Below are 14,479 nucleotides of genomic sequence, written 5' to 3'. Positions count from 1 at the left end.
GTGATAGCTAACCTACCTTTGACAAAGTCACATTGCTACAACACTAGGAAATTATCTTGTTCCCCTTTTAGCCAAACTTTATCAAACATAAGCATTTCAGGTAAAAATGTCAATATCACTGAAAGAAATGCAAGATTAAAGTCGTACTCGATGGAATGATGGGATTCTGGTTCAGTGAATAGGAGGTAGTAAAAGGGTAAATAAAGAAAGGATACGATCCGGTGAGAGCCTACAAGACATTCTTGACTGTAAACATACAAACAAAACCACAATATTAGGAGCTTCTCTCGAGTATTGGGGTACTGACTGTGAAATTTTATAATTTTATGTTGTTTTATTTGGTTTCCTGTTATTTCTCAACTAGTGCTGCTGAAGATCTTTAGTGTTTAAAAGCAAAACTAAAAAAATAAGAGATGCTAATATGAAATCAGAATAGCAATTCATTTCCTCTAAATGAGAAACTTCATCTGTTGAATATCAAAGTAGGAGACCATCCTTTTCCCTTTTGCTAGAGTATGCAAGTAAACTACAACTTTCCTTCCCTCAGCTTTGAAGATTCAATCACTTATGCCTATGTTCCACTACTTGATCTATCTACAGCTACTAAAAAACAGGACAGCCTTTGACTGTAATGCCCGGTGCAGTAGGGCATGATGCCAAAGGGCAATGATCAAGTTCACTCCCCCACCAATGAACAAGAATGTTGTTGTTCTGCAGCGCAAAGAAGATTAGGACACCCATGAAAGCTGTGCCGGCATCCAATGCTGCAGATAGAACATAGTTGTACTTCTGCCACCAGCGCTTGTGGTATCGGAAGAGGAAATAGTTGAAGATAGCTCCAGTAATGAGCCAGCTTGCTATGTTGGTGGGAGTTGCCGGTGGCATGCCAGCAAAACCGTAAAGAATGACCGGCATGTTGATCAGCGGAATCCATTTCTTGTCAGGGAAGATTTTGCTCAGAACATAAATAGGAACCGGCAAGAGGGCTCCGACGAGAAATAGCCATACTAAGTTCCTATACAGTCCTCCAGGTCCAAACAGTCGCCTTGGTCCAATCAGGCCCCATATAACAGAAGCATCAAAGGTGACTCTGTATTTAGGACAAGTCCATGGACTGTCAGGGGGGAGTACATCAGTGTCACATATGTTCTGAATGCCCTCCAACATCCACCAAGCAACTGCAAGGTTCACAATACCAGAAACCAGAGTTCCCACCAACTGGAGACAAACAAAAAAGAAAAGTGGAATAATAAGTTTTGGAAACAAAATCAAATGCCAAGCATATAAAACTTTTGAGAATGAAAAAGACCTGAGCTGTGTACATGCACCGAGGCGGAATCTTCATATAGACCCCGAGTTTAAGGTCAGACAAGAAAGAGAGCGCATGGACAGTGCTGATTCTTCCATATATTTTGAAAAGCAGGTTTGCTATAGGTTTTCCTGGGAGCACATAACCAATCATGAACTGTGCTATAATGTCGAATCCAGGTTGCTGCAGAAAAATGAATCAAAGATGTTAAACTGAATGATATTTCACAAATTGTTACGACTACAAATCAAACAAACACTATCAAGTCTCAGATTACGTACTTGGTTGGTAGTTGCCTGAATGACCCCAACTGGGAGGGTGACAATGAAAGACAAAATAAATGCGAAGATCATTCCCCACCACGGCAGCTGCACACTTTCTCTCCATAAAAAAGACATGAGCAGGGAGAGGGCAACGCTAAAAAATAGTATGATGAGGAACCACCATTCAGGCACATGCTTGTAGCTTTGCATCAGTTTTTCATGGATATCCATTTTTGCATTATTCACTGCTGATTTGCTTTGCTTCAAAATAGCACTAGCAAAACAAAATCAAGCACAAACTTGTTAGCATGGCAACATTATGAATTATAGCCTAAGAGAGTAGAAGCTATATCATTGTGATGAGCAAGCATACCCGCCATGAAAAAGTGCCACGTGAATGAGGGTCGCTGAAAATCTTGCAAATCCTGATCCAATGGACAAAGCGAACAGAGGGCTAAGATAGAGCTTCCCATAATTATCATAAGCTGCAATGTCAAGCTCTAATTGTGGCGTTGTGATCTTGGTAGTGTCATATTTAAGGCCTTTATTGGTGAACAGCTGGTTGGAAAATATAGGGAACTTTCGAGCATCAAAAGTGTCATACTTCCAGTAGCACAGAGGGAGAATTATGTAGATGAAGATGATAAAACCAACTCCGACATTGACAATGGAAATCCAAGGTGTGACAAGGGGGCTGCCGTGATAAGCAGAAATGCCAGCCCAATCAAGGGTGAAGGCACCAATCCCAAGTCCCTTGTAACCTGAGCCGATTTGCTGAGCAGTGATGCTGTGTGGCCAAGCCCAGCAGACCCATGAGAAGAATGTCAAGATTGGGAAAAGATAGCCAGGGAGAAAATAATAGAAAAAGCTGGCTGCAAAGGCAATCAGGAAAAATTTCATTCGTGTCATGCCTTTTGCTTTATGCTCCTTCTCATGGAGTGCCCTGTAAAAATCACATCAACCACAGCAAGAGCATCAAAATGATATCAGAGAGCAGTAACAAAATACATTCAAATTCTCTACTTTCCCGGCATACAGCTCAGAAACTTTTAAGAAAGGACTTTGATCATGATGCTTCATTTCCATGACTGTAGCGTTATAATGAAACAGATTCTCAACCATTGAACCAGCACTTAGCTTATGACTTGTAGCATCACTTCTCACATGTCTTATGACTTCATCCATTAGCAATAAAAAAGATAAAACTTTTACCAAAAAGATGCAAGTGAGGACATACGATTCTCATATCTTAACAATCTAGTTGATCTGCTGCAGTTCGGTTCATTTGTTTATTTATTTTCTTTCCCTAAATTCTGCTCAATATTCTGAGAAAGACAATGTTCAAGTTCAACCAGTAGAATCCAAAAACAATATGAAAATGTTTAAGGGCAAAGTTTTCAACTTTAATTAGTTGTTTTTTCGTCAGCAACCAAAGTAAACAATGATCAATCAAATTAAAGCAAAAACACAAAGCCATACCTAAACAGAGAAACCTGAGCGAGGTTTGCAGGCCACCACATTTCAACGGGGTCAACCAGGTACCTCCTAAGCAATCCAGCCCATCCATACCCAATCATCTGCAGATCATCAAAACACAATTCCATAATTAAAATCCACAAAATTAAAATAGAAAAAAGAATAAGATTCTCAAAAAGAAAAAAACATATTGGGCAGACAGAAATCTATGGTCTCTCCCGTGATGCAAAATTTGTATTTGTTCGAATTTTCTTCGATTGAAAAAGACCACCTGTTGACTAATTTTATGATTTTAAGGCTAACACAAAATATATTAGTGATAATTAAATCAAATGCAGAGCAGTCTGTCAACCTCAGCGGTTAAACACTCATCGTCCAAACAAACAAGAACAACCCCACAATTTTATTCTACAAGGCAATTCATTCATGGGCTCAAATTTTCCAAAACCTCTTGATTCTTATCCTCAAAAACAGCAATTTGATTTAAGAATAAAATCTTGAGTACTGTAAAGGAATCGAACCTGAGATGTCAAGACGATGAAGAGGCCGCAAAGAAAACTCAAGCTCTGGTGGTAATAGGCCTTCATGACGGTGATGGCACCGGTGGAATAGGCATCACCTCCGCCAGCGGAGACCCCACAATTGGCGAAGATGGTGATGACGACATGCTCCTTCATGTTGAAGGGAGCGGGGTTCAAGTTGAACTTAAAGCCCATGAGATTGAAGTCCTTGTTTGGCAGAGTTTTGGCCATGAACTTTCCGATGGGCAAGACAGCGATTTGCATGAGAATGGCGGAAATGATGAGAGGCTGAGTGCGGTAGCTGAAGAAGGTGTTGAGGAATATGAGGATGGTGCATGAGGTGATGCCTAGAAACCAAGTCCGGAATGTCATCACCGGAAGTGAAGGGTCGTCGGTCTCCGGCACCACCAGGGCCACCTCTTCGATTTCGCATGTTCGGGTCTCCTCCTCGTCGAGCTTGGTCTTCTCGGGATCGACTTTGGAAGCCATTGATCCCAGTCTCGGATGGCGTGTGTTTCTGTGTGTGGGAAAAACAAAACAGCCAACAGAGACAGGAAAAGCAGCTGTCTTTGTACTCTTGTTTATCTCAGGAAAAAACCAAAAAAGAGAAAAAGAGAGAGAGCCCCTCTGTGTTTCTTATCTATCTCTCTCCGACTTGGGCTTCTGGAATTCAAGTGGCGAGAGTAAGAGGGGAGGTGAGCTATATATATAAACTCGCCGTCGTCTCCTTCAAAAGAAAGAAGCATATCTGCCCTTAATTTCCTTTCATAACAAATTGACAACTCACACACTACTATTATTGTGTATAGTATAGTGTGACAAATATAATGTTATTTTAGACTTATAAGTTATATATTGCAACAGTACGTGAGGGAATTTCATGACATTCGATTCCTTACGGGGATTCCTATATATTTTTCTATAATTTTCATACAACGTCACATGAATCCTGACTTTTATACATTACATTTTATTATTCTTGAAGGGATGAGTGTTAAGCATTCCATTGTTGTACACACTGGCGTAGCTACATGGACATTAGAGGAGTCAATTGACCCTCCTTATTATGGACAAAGTTTCTAGCTACGTCACTGGGTTGTATGTTTGGAATTTTCTGATTGTTTGGAGTCTCAAGTCCAAGAAGTTTGAGCATAATAACACTATGCAGCATCAACATCACACACCTAACAAGGCTTAATCAGTCATTTACCAAAAGTTACAAACTATTGCCTATTAGTAGCTAGCATAATTCTGTGAACCATTTTGTTTATGGTAACTAAATCATGATGTTTTATACTTTTGGTAAAATATTAGATGTGAGGAAGGAAAACCAGATTCTCTTTCATCTAGTAGGGTTTGGGTAAATGCATGGGAACCAAATGCAAGACAGTAGAGCATGGTTAACAGCTCAAAGTGACAAATGGCGGTAAATGATTAACGGGTGGTTATATGGCAGTTACGCGTGTGAGAATCACTTGCCTTGGGGCGTGTAGCACCACAAACGTCTCGTTGACTCGGGTCTACACGTGGTTAACGAAAAGAAACCAGAAGACGACTGGTCAGTGGCCGTCTCCGACAGTCAGTTCCCGTTGATTAGGGCCACGTAGGACGAAAAAGCTCGTGCACTTTTGGCGTTGTTCGTACTCCTGCCACGTCGATGTCCATGTAAAAAGGGTAGAAATTTTATTTTAAGGGTGAAACGGTAATAGTGGCAACGCACGAACGAAAAAGGTACTTTGACATGACTGCCACGTGGTGGGTGGTGGTGCATTCACTCCTCGCCACTCGCGTCTGATGGATGGTTGTCAAAACTTTACCGCGCGTGTGAGCACCACGAGCCTCGGCACGTCTCGCACACAACTGCCTTGTGGTCACCAAAAGCCCGTTCCCTCTGCACATGGGTTTGCATGGTCCACGTAGGACAGTAGGACACCATGCGTCCCCACCACATATCCTTACGTGAGATTCTCTATTGAGAAAATCTGACGTGCGACAGTCGTGCCAAGTGACACATGCGACCCTACTAATCTTGTTCCACCACGTGTTTACCCCCCCACTCCCAAACCAGTGTTCTTCTTTGCCGGAACTGCTTCAACAATGGCATCCTCCTCCCTCTTCCAGTCCCCCTCCTCCCTCAAACCCCAAAAACCCATCTCTTCTCCCTCCCCCAAACCCTAAACCATCAAATGCTCCTCCTCCTTGTCCACCCCCAAATGCCACAACACCACCCACCCACACCCCTTCGACTCCTCGAACGACTTGTCGTCCTACTCCCACGACGAGATCGTCTACCGCTCCCAGTCCCGCGGCTCCTCGATGTCCAACACGACAAGGCCGCCCTCAAGAACCACGACGGCGACGATGAAGAGGAGGGAAGAAGAACGATGGGTTTGGGGGTAGGAAAAACACGTGAGCAGAACAAGATTGACTAGTCGCATGTGCCACCTGGCAGGACTGTCGCACGCAAGATTTTCTCTTCAGATTTGCTCACCTCATTCAGGTTTGTGGTAACATCACCGCCCCGTCTTATTAAAATTTACCACAAAGCTCATTAATTAATTAAATATTCTATTATTTTGTTCCTAAAGTAAAACAACGCCTTCTATAGCTTCACTCTTCTAATTGCCATTGCCAATTTGCCATCAGTAATCTCATCACCACCACAATCACAGAAACCAGGCCGACCATGATTGAGATCAATTACCATAAAGCTACAATTATCTCAAATCTTTTTATAGTTAGCTAAGATTACCTTAATAGAGGAAGTGACATGTGTTTTCTTATGTAGTCGTTACATCATGAGCTATATCATGTTTCATCATTAGTAACAATGAATGTCTTGGATTCAAAGTCATCGATCAGTACTTGAGCCGCTGTGTGTTTGGTGTGCTTGAAAAACTCAGTTCACTATTTTTTTTTTCCGGCGAAAAAGCTAATCTGTAACCAATCACATGCATTACATATGAAAATAATTGCATATATGACTTGTTCATAAGTAGTAAACCCTTTCCGGATCATCATCCTCGCGCGGCCCTCCCAGTGGTGGCCGCCGTGGGGTCTCCAGTTGATGGAGTTTACCGTACGTGTCCAATCAGAGAGAGGGGGAATACACAGACCCTCCATTGAGGTAGCTCATCATGCATGCACAGTGGAGGCCAGCCAATTCCGATCCCTTTTGCACGACTAATTTTAGGCAGCTAGCCATATAGCTAGCTCCATCGATCTCGTTGACTCTCTCTTAGTATCAGTACTGTACAACACCAGTACTCCACTCCACTCTATCTAGATCGATCTGATCATCACTCACGCATTTCCTTCTTTCTACCTGAAATCGAACAGACAGACTTTTAATTAGTTAATTACATACATACAACCAGGCGAACCAGCTTCATCAGTTGGATGCATGTTTGCAGTGAAATCGAAAACACGAATAAGATACACACAGATAGATCGAGTTACACACTCGCCCGGAGTGTCGAGATGACGAGACGTCTCGGAGCTCCATGACAAACTGTTCATATCTTCCATTTGCCGGCCACCAAATAAAGAAAAGGACCAGCTAGTATATTAATGAATACATTAGTTCATCCTTCCACAGCAAAGAGAATTCGATCCATCTCAAGGATGTTTTTAGCTACCATTAGGTTATTACAATACCTGCCGTTAATTATCTTGACCACTTAATCCAACTGATTAATTAAGTCCTTTGTTAGGCCATGCATGCCATTACTGGCATTACATATATGATGATTACAATTGGCGATGAACATGCATAACGACAATACAAGTATCGATCGACTGTATAGAGATACGTACATACCAGATGCAGTTAATTATATATACCAAGCTACAAACTATTACACCAGTTGCACCATGCATAGCCAATTAATTAGTTACGTGAAATTTAAACTAATTAAACCCTTGAATGAATTATGAGTCTCGATCGTTATATATAGTACAGTAGTGTGTATATATATACTATGGCAGACCTAGGATTTTATAATAGGTTGGGTTAGAATTTTTCTTTTTTATTAATATGGACTAAGTCTAATTATATATGGGCTAAATTTGAAAATTTAAGGTTGGACTAGTTTTTAATTTTTAGTCTTTTCAATTAAACTTTAGCTAGAAATGTAGTTTTGAACTAACGTTTACTAATTTATGTCAAAAATGGACTAATTTTAATAACATATAGGTTAAAATCAGAAATTTGAGATGAGTTAATTTTAATTTTTAGCATTTTAAACTAAAATTTAGCTATAAATCTATGCTTTTTTAAAATGGGGTGGTGTATATATATATATATATATATATATATATATATATATATACACACACACACGTGCAAGATATATACTTTAATCAGGTTTCAAATTTAGGAGGAGACGCTAGCTCGCTCGAAAGATACCAAAACATATAAACAATGCAGGTCTTGATTAAGAAGGCTGTCCGTTATACATTAGGAATCGTTGGTGACATATAAACACACACACACAAGTGACACAACCTCCCCTAGCTAGTACTGCCCTACCCTTTAATTTCCCAGATAATGATGATGCAAAGGTCACCACAAATCTGGTTTAACTAGTTTATTGTTTGGGACAAGAAATTTCACATCTAGCTAGCTTGCAGATGGAGATCGATCGAAGACATTACAACTACTACAGCAAACAAAACAAGAGGGGACTAATCAATCTCTCTCGATCAACATCGATCTCACGAGTCACCTCTTTCAGTGAACTGATCACTAACTCACTAACATAAACATTTTTCCAATCAGTACCTCGAAAGTAGCAGTCACCTTCGTACAAACTAAAGTCAGTCTTTCTTTCCGCCTAGCAAGGTCGGGCTAGAATCATCCACTTAGAAATTGTGGTTACCAATATTACTGCCGTCCGTTTTCAGTGCCCACCAGATACAGAAGCAAAGGGAATAACACACACACAGATCAGTTCAAGATTTGAAATCCTTTCTATCCGATCCTTTTCATCAATAATCCATGCGTACTAAGCACGAGTTAAAAGTTGTTCATAGAAATTGAAACGTTCGTTCACACATGACTGGCAGAGCCGGCCCTGGGGTGGTGCAAGCCGTGCGGCCGCACAGGGTCCCCGGCCGGCAATGAGCCTCTTTTTTTTTTTGGTTCGGTGGAAAGTGTATATATATTATAATTAGTGTCTATATCCATGAATTGTAAGTAGTTGAGTTGGTGAGGCCCTTCTTATTTTCTTTTGCAAATAGGTCATAGGTTTGATTCAGTGCTATTTCAAGTTTTTTTTTTTTTTTTTCCCAACATAAAGGGCCCATTTTTTTTTGGCACAGGGCCCCTCTAAACATTGGGCCGGCCCTGATGACTGGTCATGACTGATATATGCATGCTTGTTATATAATCTTGTTAACATGTCCCATTAAGCATTTAAGCTCAGGAGAACTGATATGCAAGATCCTGCCAGCACTAGCTGAATCTGTCGAGTAGATATATAGATATACATGTAAGTATGAACACATCATCCCCAAATTAACCGGCCAAGATTAGTAGGTAGCTAGGCAACAAGGTGAAGTTGGAATCGCAGCAAGCATTAGGACGTCCCCTCCTACTGTAGCTTGGGTTCCATATCTAGCTAGCGATATTGCAGTACAAACTATTACAGGCCACTTAGTTTGGAGTCAATTGGGACCGAGATCATCATATCGATGGAGTAGTAGCTCGTACGTACTACTTCTAGGTTCTAGTTCACGATGGAGACATGCAGACGTGATTACTGATGTAATATCTAGCTCTCTCTCTCTCTCGATCGGCATTTTCTTTTTCTTTTGAAGCGCGCTGAAGTTAGCTAGCTTATAAGGTACCACCCAATTCAACCAAACACAGTGTATCCATTCAGCCGTGGTATATATGTGCTGTGTCGTCCACCTCGCAGCCCGTCTATTTCAGCTTTTCCATCGATCGATCGGCCAAGCAATTCCAAGCTGCAAATGATGAAGGTACCTTTGTACCATCTGTTCCACCGGCCATATTCATTCAACTAGCTTGCTAGTGCCCTTGTGGTCCAAATTTAGATGCTTGCATTGACCCCAATACTTGTAAAAGGCCTGCCGGAGGGTCCAGGGATATGATCTTAATTTGGGCGTCGAGGATAAGTTTTTACATACTATTGTTGGAGATCAGGAGGGATAAGTGCATTTCCAAAAAAAGAGAGGGATAAGTGCATGGATGGCGTGCCGGATATATAGTCGGATACCATGCCACCAGACTAGAGTTGCAACTCGATAGATCGCAATTGCTGCGTCTACTGGTGGTATGTGTGACACTTGGAACAACACCAGTTCACTACAGTACTGCATCAATTCATTCTCCGATCGATCCAAATCAATCAGTCAAGGGAATTTTTCGTCCCCGCCGTTCAATCCGGTCAATCGAGGGCACATGCTGCGTCGATCGACGTTTTATTAGTTTAGATTCCACATTTGTCATTGCACTATCAGTGTCGACATTGCTCACTAAAAATTGATGGCACACTCACTTAAAATTGAATTGGATCGTATTCGTATAGATTCCTAGCTATATTTTGTGTCCTGCAATCTGCTCCATTCAATCATTTATTAGTTGCTCTTTCATTATTCCCTTAATTTTCTCTTTTCTGGCAGCAGTAAGCCATATCCCTAGGGATCCATACTTCAACATGCAAATTAACTTTCTGGCCTCTCTTCAATTAGCTCCAAGTACCTATAAACAATGCATCCAACCTCTCTTTTCCTTCGTAAGCCCAGTTTCCATATATGAAAGCAGCCCGGCCAGAATTAAGGATGGCAATGGGCCTGTTGGCGCGGGAATGGAGATGACCATCCGTCCTAGCTAAATCTTCACGGAATATCATTAATTCCTGGATGATGAGCAAGGTTTTTCGATCTACTTAGTCATCTTTCAAACGTATCAAAATTCACAGTTCGGAGTAGTTATCAACTTTTTACGATAAAACTTGCTACTGAGGCAGTCAGTTCAACAAGTAACCCATTAATTACTACAGGCATATATCAATTAAGTACTACAAACCTCCCAAAATCACAGGATATATATAATATCTAGGATACATTGCATGCCAAAGGATGGCATGATGAAACACGTTGTCTTAAGTTTCTTATTAATCGATTCATAATTAGACATATATTAGGCAAAATGTTACAGAGATGATTGATGGAGTACTCGTCCAAGCTTGTCATCGATCACATAACAGAGCAGGCATTAGGGTTCTCATCACTGAAAATCTGTGGGGTATATGCATAATCCGAGTAGTGCTTTGATGGCCAATATTCGCTCCGCTTGATATCAAAACTCTTGTTATCATCTGATCCCTTGCCTTCTACTGTTTCCCCTTCCTTCTTCTCTTCATCTTTGGTTTCTTCTTTCTTCTCCTCCTTTTTTTCTTCTTCCTTCTTCTCTTCCTCCTTGGGCACAATGGAAACGGGCTTCCTGGTTTTTTTGTAGACATCATCTGCAAGCTTGGCTGGATCCACAACACCTGTTACTACAACCTGGTCGTTACCAACGTCTGTTACTACTGATTCCACACCTGCAACACATGCACACACACCGAATCATTTTTCAGACATATACAGCATAATCATATCCACACAGAGAACAACTTGATTATATATAGGCATTATACGTAGGTATGCAGAGAACTTACTGCATGAAAAATCCAGAATAACGTACTGAATAGGTACGAGTTTGGCATAAATGTACTATACCTTGGATCTTTCGGATTCGCTTCTGTAAAACCTGAGCACATGCTTCACAGTGCATTCGAACTTTCAAAATCACTGTAACAACAGCGGGAGGCTGACAAGACATCGAGTTGAAAATAAGTAAGAAACAAAATCAAACACCATCTGCTCTTTTTTTTTTCCCGGGGTTTTAAGCACCATATCTCTTTAGTGTCTCTTAATTTAGATGATAAATGTCACAAATTATAAGGGTAGACATGATCAAACGAATCACTGGAGGCATGCTGTACGTGTATAGTTAGGGAGTGTCTGGAAAAATTGATAGAGAGAAAGACCAGCTCGCACGTAACTAAGCTACGTACGTGTGTTGTCCTTTTTTTTTTCTTTTTTTTTTTCACAAGGACTCGTTTGGTTTGAGGGATGTTGGTAAAGGTTCCGTTAGCAAAAGGCAGGGGATCAAAGAAAGAGCTGGATAAAGGGAGTGGAGGAGAGCAAATTAAGGTGGAGTCACATGCATGGTGAATTGGGTGAGGCCATGCCGACGGAGTCGACGCAGCTTCCAATGTGAGCGAGAAAAGGAGATCGAGTAAAACAATACAGGTACGACAACGAAGAAGCAAGTCTCGATGATTGATACAAAGGATATATGACTGCCTGGCTCTGGCTTGCCTATATATATTTGCTTATACATATATCCATGCCATGCCAGCAGAATCTAGAGGCAGAGCGCCTCTTTTCTTTTGCATAATATATCATTCCTAACAAGGAATGGCAATGAGCATAGTAATTTGCCTGTGACACTAATCATTTATCTTCCAAGTAATTGTTGGTAGTCTATGAACGTAAAAAAGATTGTATGAAAATGGCGATGGTTATTACAGCTGCAGTGCAGTACATGTTTCATGTTTGTGTTGTCGTAGAACATGAAAGAAACAACACAGCATGGTGAGTGGTGAAAGATGGTGGGTCAAAGTAGTGGACAAAATTAATCTTGTTATATATTTCTTGTGAAGTGTGCCTAATTAGCTTACACTGTGGAATGTGGACATGGGTGGGGTGTCATTTTGCGGGCTTTGAATTGTTACTTTCATGTCAGCATTTTAAACACCCAGTCCCACACTCACAGGTCAGTTTTTAGCCACTCACATTTTAAATTTCACTGTTTAGGGAACTGGGTCCACAGCCCCATCCATATCCTAAAACCTACAAATTTGAACTGTTTAGGTTTCACTATTTTACTTGGATCGCTCCAGGCTCCAGATGAATGAGGTAAAAAAGAATGAAGGGAGTCATCAGTTAGTTACCTCCTCTTTTTTCTCCTCCTTTTTCTCTGGTTCTTTGGGCTCCTCTTTCTTCTCCTCCTCGGCCGGTGGTTTAGGCAAAGGTGAAATCAGCTCCACTTTTTTGCCACTTTTCTTTTGTAATCTCTCGCACACCTTTATGGGGTCTGCTGCTTTGCCTTTCACCACCACCTTGCTCGCTTTGCTGTCTGTAGTTACCTCCTCCACTCCTGCATATATGCACCCAGATTCCATTCCATATATTAATTTAATTATATATTAACTCCACATACCCATCCTAATTAAGCCTGGCCTTAACCAACTACAAAATCTTCAATTCATCATCTGAGAATTTAAACGTGCAAATTGCTAAACATCAAGTGCTGAGATAGAGCTAGAGAGGTGCACGAGAGAGGCAGATAATTCAAGATTTAAGTTTGAATATTCATAGAACATATATACTTAAAAATCAAAGCTCAAAGAAGAACTGAACTGATCACTGAAAGAAGAACTGACCTTCAAAACCCTTCAAGGCTCTAGCAACTTTCCTGGCGCAAGCTTCACAATGCATATCAACCTTGAGCACAATCTCGGGTGGCGCTTCTTCTTTCTTCTCTTCCTCCTTCTTCTCCTCTGGTTTGTTTTCCTGTTCAGATCCAAACGACATTAATGCCAGAGACATGAAGAACTAACAAAAAACCGGACATGGAGGTCGAGGATGCATGAAAACTAGTGTATCAGAGACAAAATGTTCAAAACTGCAGTGGAGAACAAGCGTGAGCTAACCAAAACAAGAATAGTGTACGTTGACACTATTAAGAAGCTAGAGGATATTCAGTTCACATGAATACTTACTTCACCCATTTCTGTGCTAGATGAGCTGAGCTGGTTGATTCTAAACAGTACTTCTTCTGCTTCAGAAATTAAGCTATCCAAAGGTAGCTAGCTTTGACTATTATTGTTTGGAAGATGCAGACAATATATAGGTTAATTAGATCTGCTTCTGCCTTCTGCAACTGCAAGAGAGAAGTAGAGCCACTAGTTTTCACCCCGCTCTGGTTGTTGAATAGAAATGAATGGAAATGAAATGACTTGGGGAGTGGAGTGGAGTGGGAAGAAAGAAGGGGACGCAAGGACATTTATGTTACGTGGGAATTCCGCATATCTGATGTGGAATTGTTTAATGCAGACTAGACCATACGACCATGCTGACTCACTCGCTCGTTATTTGCCCTTCAATTCCCTCTAAATGGCTTCTCTTCGGGGGTCTACGTAGGGACGCAGCACCGCCCTGTATTGATTAAACACTAGCTAGGACAAACACTCATTTACCCAGAAAACACAGGGCCGGTGCATGGTAACAAAATGGTTAACACTGTTCCTTTGCTATAAGAACTCAATCATATTACTTTGTCAAGTTGATCGAAGAAAAGCCGATGCAATATCTACACTGATCGAGCAAAAAGAGAGGCTAGTTTTGATCGCTTGGATGCTCACCGTATCTGATCATTGCAAAGCAACCTAGAAAGTAAAAGATCATATAGGAAAAGCTAATGTACATCTGCAGTCAGCTAATTAAGGATGAACTAGCTAACCCAAAAAGCTATTGAATTAGTGCTGATAAGGTTTCAGTATAAGCATCCATTACTTTCTACGTACAATCAAACCAAAGTAGCCACCTTTCGATCAAATCAAATGTCGATAGGCTTCATCTTTTTCTTTAATGTTAATTATGTTATTGTGGAAGTGATCAATCAGCAGTAGCAGCACTGATCATGAGGAAATTAACTCAATCATATATGTATGTTAATTAATTATGTTAATTTGTTAAAAAGTCTGATTTGGAATACGTACAACAACAGTACTGCATGCACTCGATGAGATGGGATCATTTTTCTGAGACAA

General features: G+C 40.8%; 2 protein-coding genes across 3 annotated transcripts; both read right to left on the bottom strand.

Annotated features, from left to right (window-relative positions):
- Nucleotides 1-423: 423 nt before the first annotated feature.
- Nucleotides 424-4,058, bottom strand: LOC101292000 (oligopeptide transporter 3-like). Its single transcript, XM_004295282.1, has 6 exons — nt 3,570-4,058; nt 3,052-3,149; nt 1,946-2,515; nt 1,591-1,846; nt 1,310-1,492; nt 424-1,218 (listed from the first exon to the last, which is right to left on the bottom strand). The coding sequence occupies exons 1-6, from the start codon at nt 4,056-4,058 to the stop codon at nt 604-606; spliced, it is 2,211 nt and encodes a 736-aa protein (XP_004295330.1). The 3' UTR covers nt 424-603.
- A 6,507-nt stretch (nt 4,059-10,565) lies between these two features.
- Nucleotides 10,566-13,693, bottom strand: LOC101299839. Of its 2 annotated transcripts, XM_004293349.1 has the most exons (5): nt 13,430-13,693; nt 13,091-13,220; nt 12,599-12,804; nt 11,319-11,409; nt 10,566-11,140 (listed from the first exon to the last, which is right to left on the bottom strand). In XM_004293349.1, exons 1-5 carry the CDS (start codon nt 13,436-13,438, stop codon nt 10,794-10,796), a joined length of 783 nt encoding a protein of 260 aa, XP_004293397.1. In that variant the 5' UTR covers nt 13,439-13,693; the 3' UTR covers nt 10,566-10,793. The 2 variants fall into 2 exon arrangements, with proteins under 2 accessions (XP_004293397.1, XP_004293396.1); XM_004293348.1 differs by having other exon boundaries at nt 13,091-13,534.
- Nucleotides 13,694-14,479: the final 786 nt, after the last annotated feature.

Source organism: Fragaria vesca, linkage group LG3, assembly GCF_000184155.1.
Source record: "Fragaria vesca subsp. vesca linkage group LG3, FraVesHawaii_1.0, whole genome shotgun sequence".
Taxonomy (NCBI): domain Eukaryota; kingdom Viridiplantae; phylum Streptophyta; class Magnoliopsida; order Rosales; family Rosaceae; genus Fragaria; species Fragaria vesca.
The sequence above is the reverse complement of the archived record's forward strand: the minus strand, read 5'-3'. Positions and strand labels throughout refer to the sequence as shown.

Excerpts from the sequence above, each read along its gene's own strand:
- LOC101299839 (XM_004293348.1), bottom strand. The coding sequence starts at position 13,256 with ATGTCTCTGGCATTAATGTCGTTTGGATCTGAACAGGAAAACAAACCA. Across the intron at positions 12,805-13,090 it reads AGCCTTGAAGGGTTTTGAAG|GAGTGGAGGAGGTAACTACA; the intron begins GTCAGTTCTTCT and ends GCATATATGCAG. Across the intron at positions 11,410-12,598 it reads AGGAGGAGAAAAAAGAGGAG|CCTCCCGCTGTTGTTACAGT; the intron begins GTAACTAACTGA and ends ATGTCTTGTCAG.
- LOC101292000 (XM_004295282.1), bottom strand. The coding sequence starts at position 4,058 with ATGGCTTCCAAAGTCGATCCCGAGAAGACCAAGCTCGACGAGGAGGAG. Across the intron at positions 2,516-3,051 it reads GCTCAGGTTTCTCTGTTTAG|GGCACTCCATGAGAAGGAGC; the intron begins GTATGGCTTTGT and ends TGATTTTTACAG. Across the intron at positions 1,493-1,590 it reads TTCAGGCAACTACCAACCAA|CAACCTGGATTCGACATTAT; the intron begins GTACGTAATCTG and ends ATTTTTCTGCAG.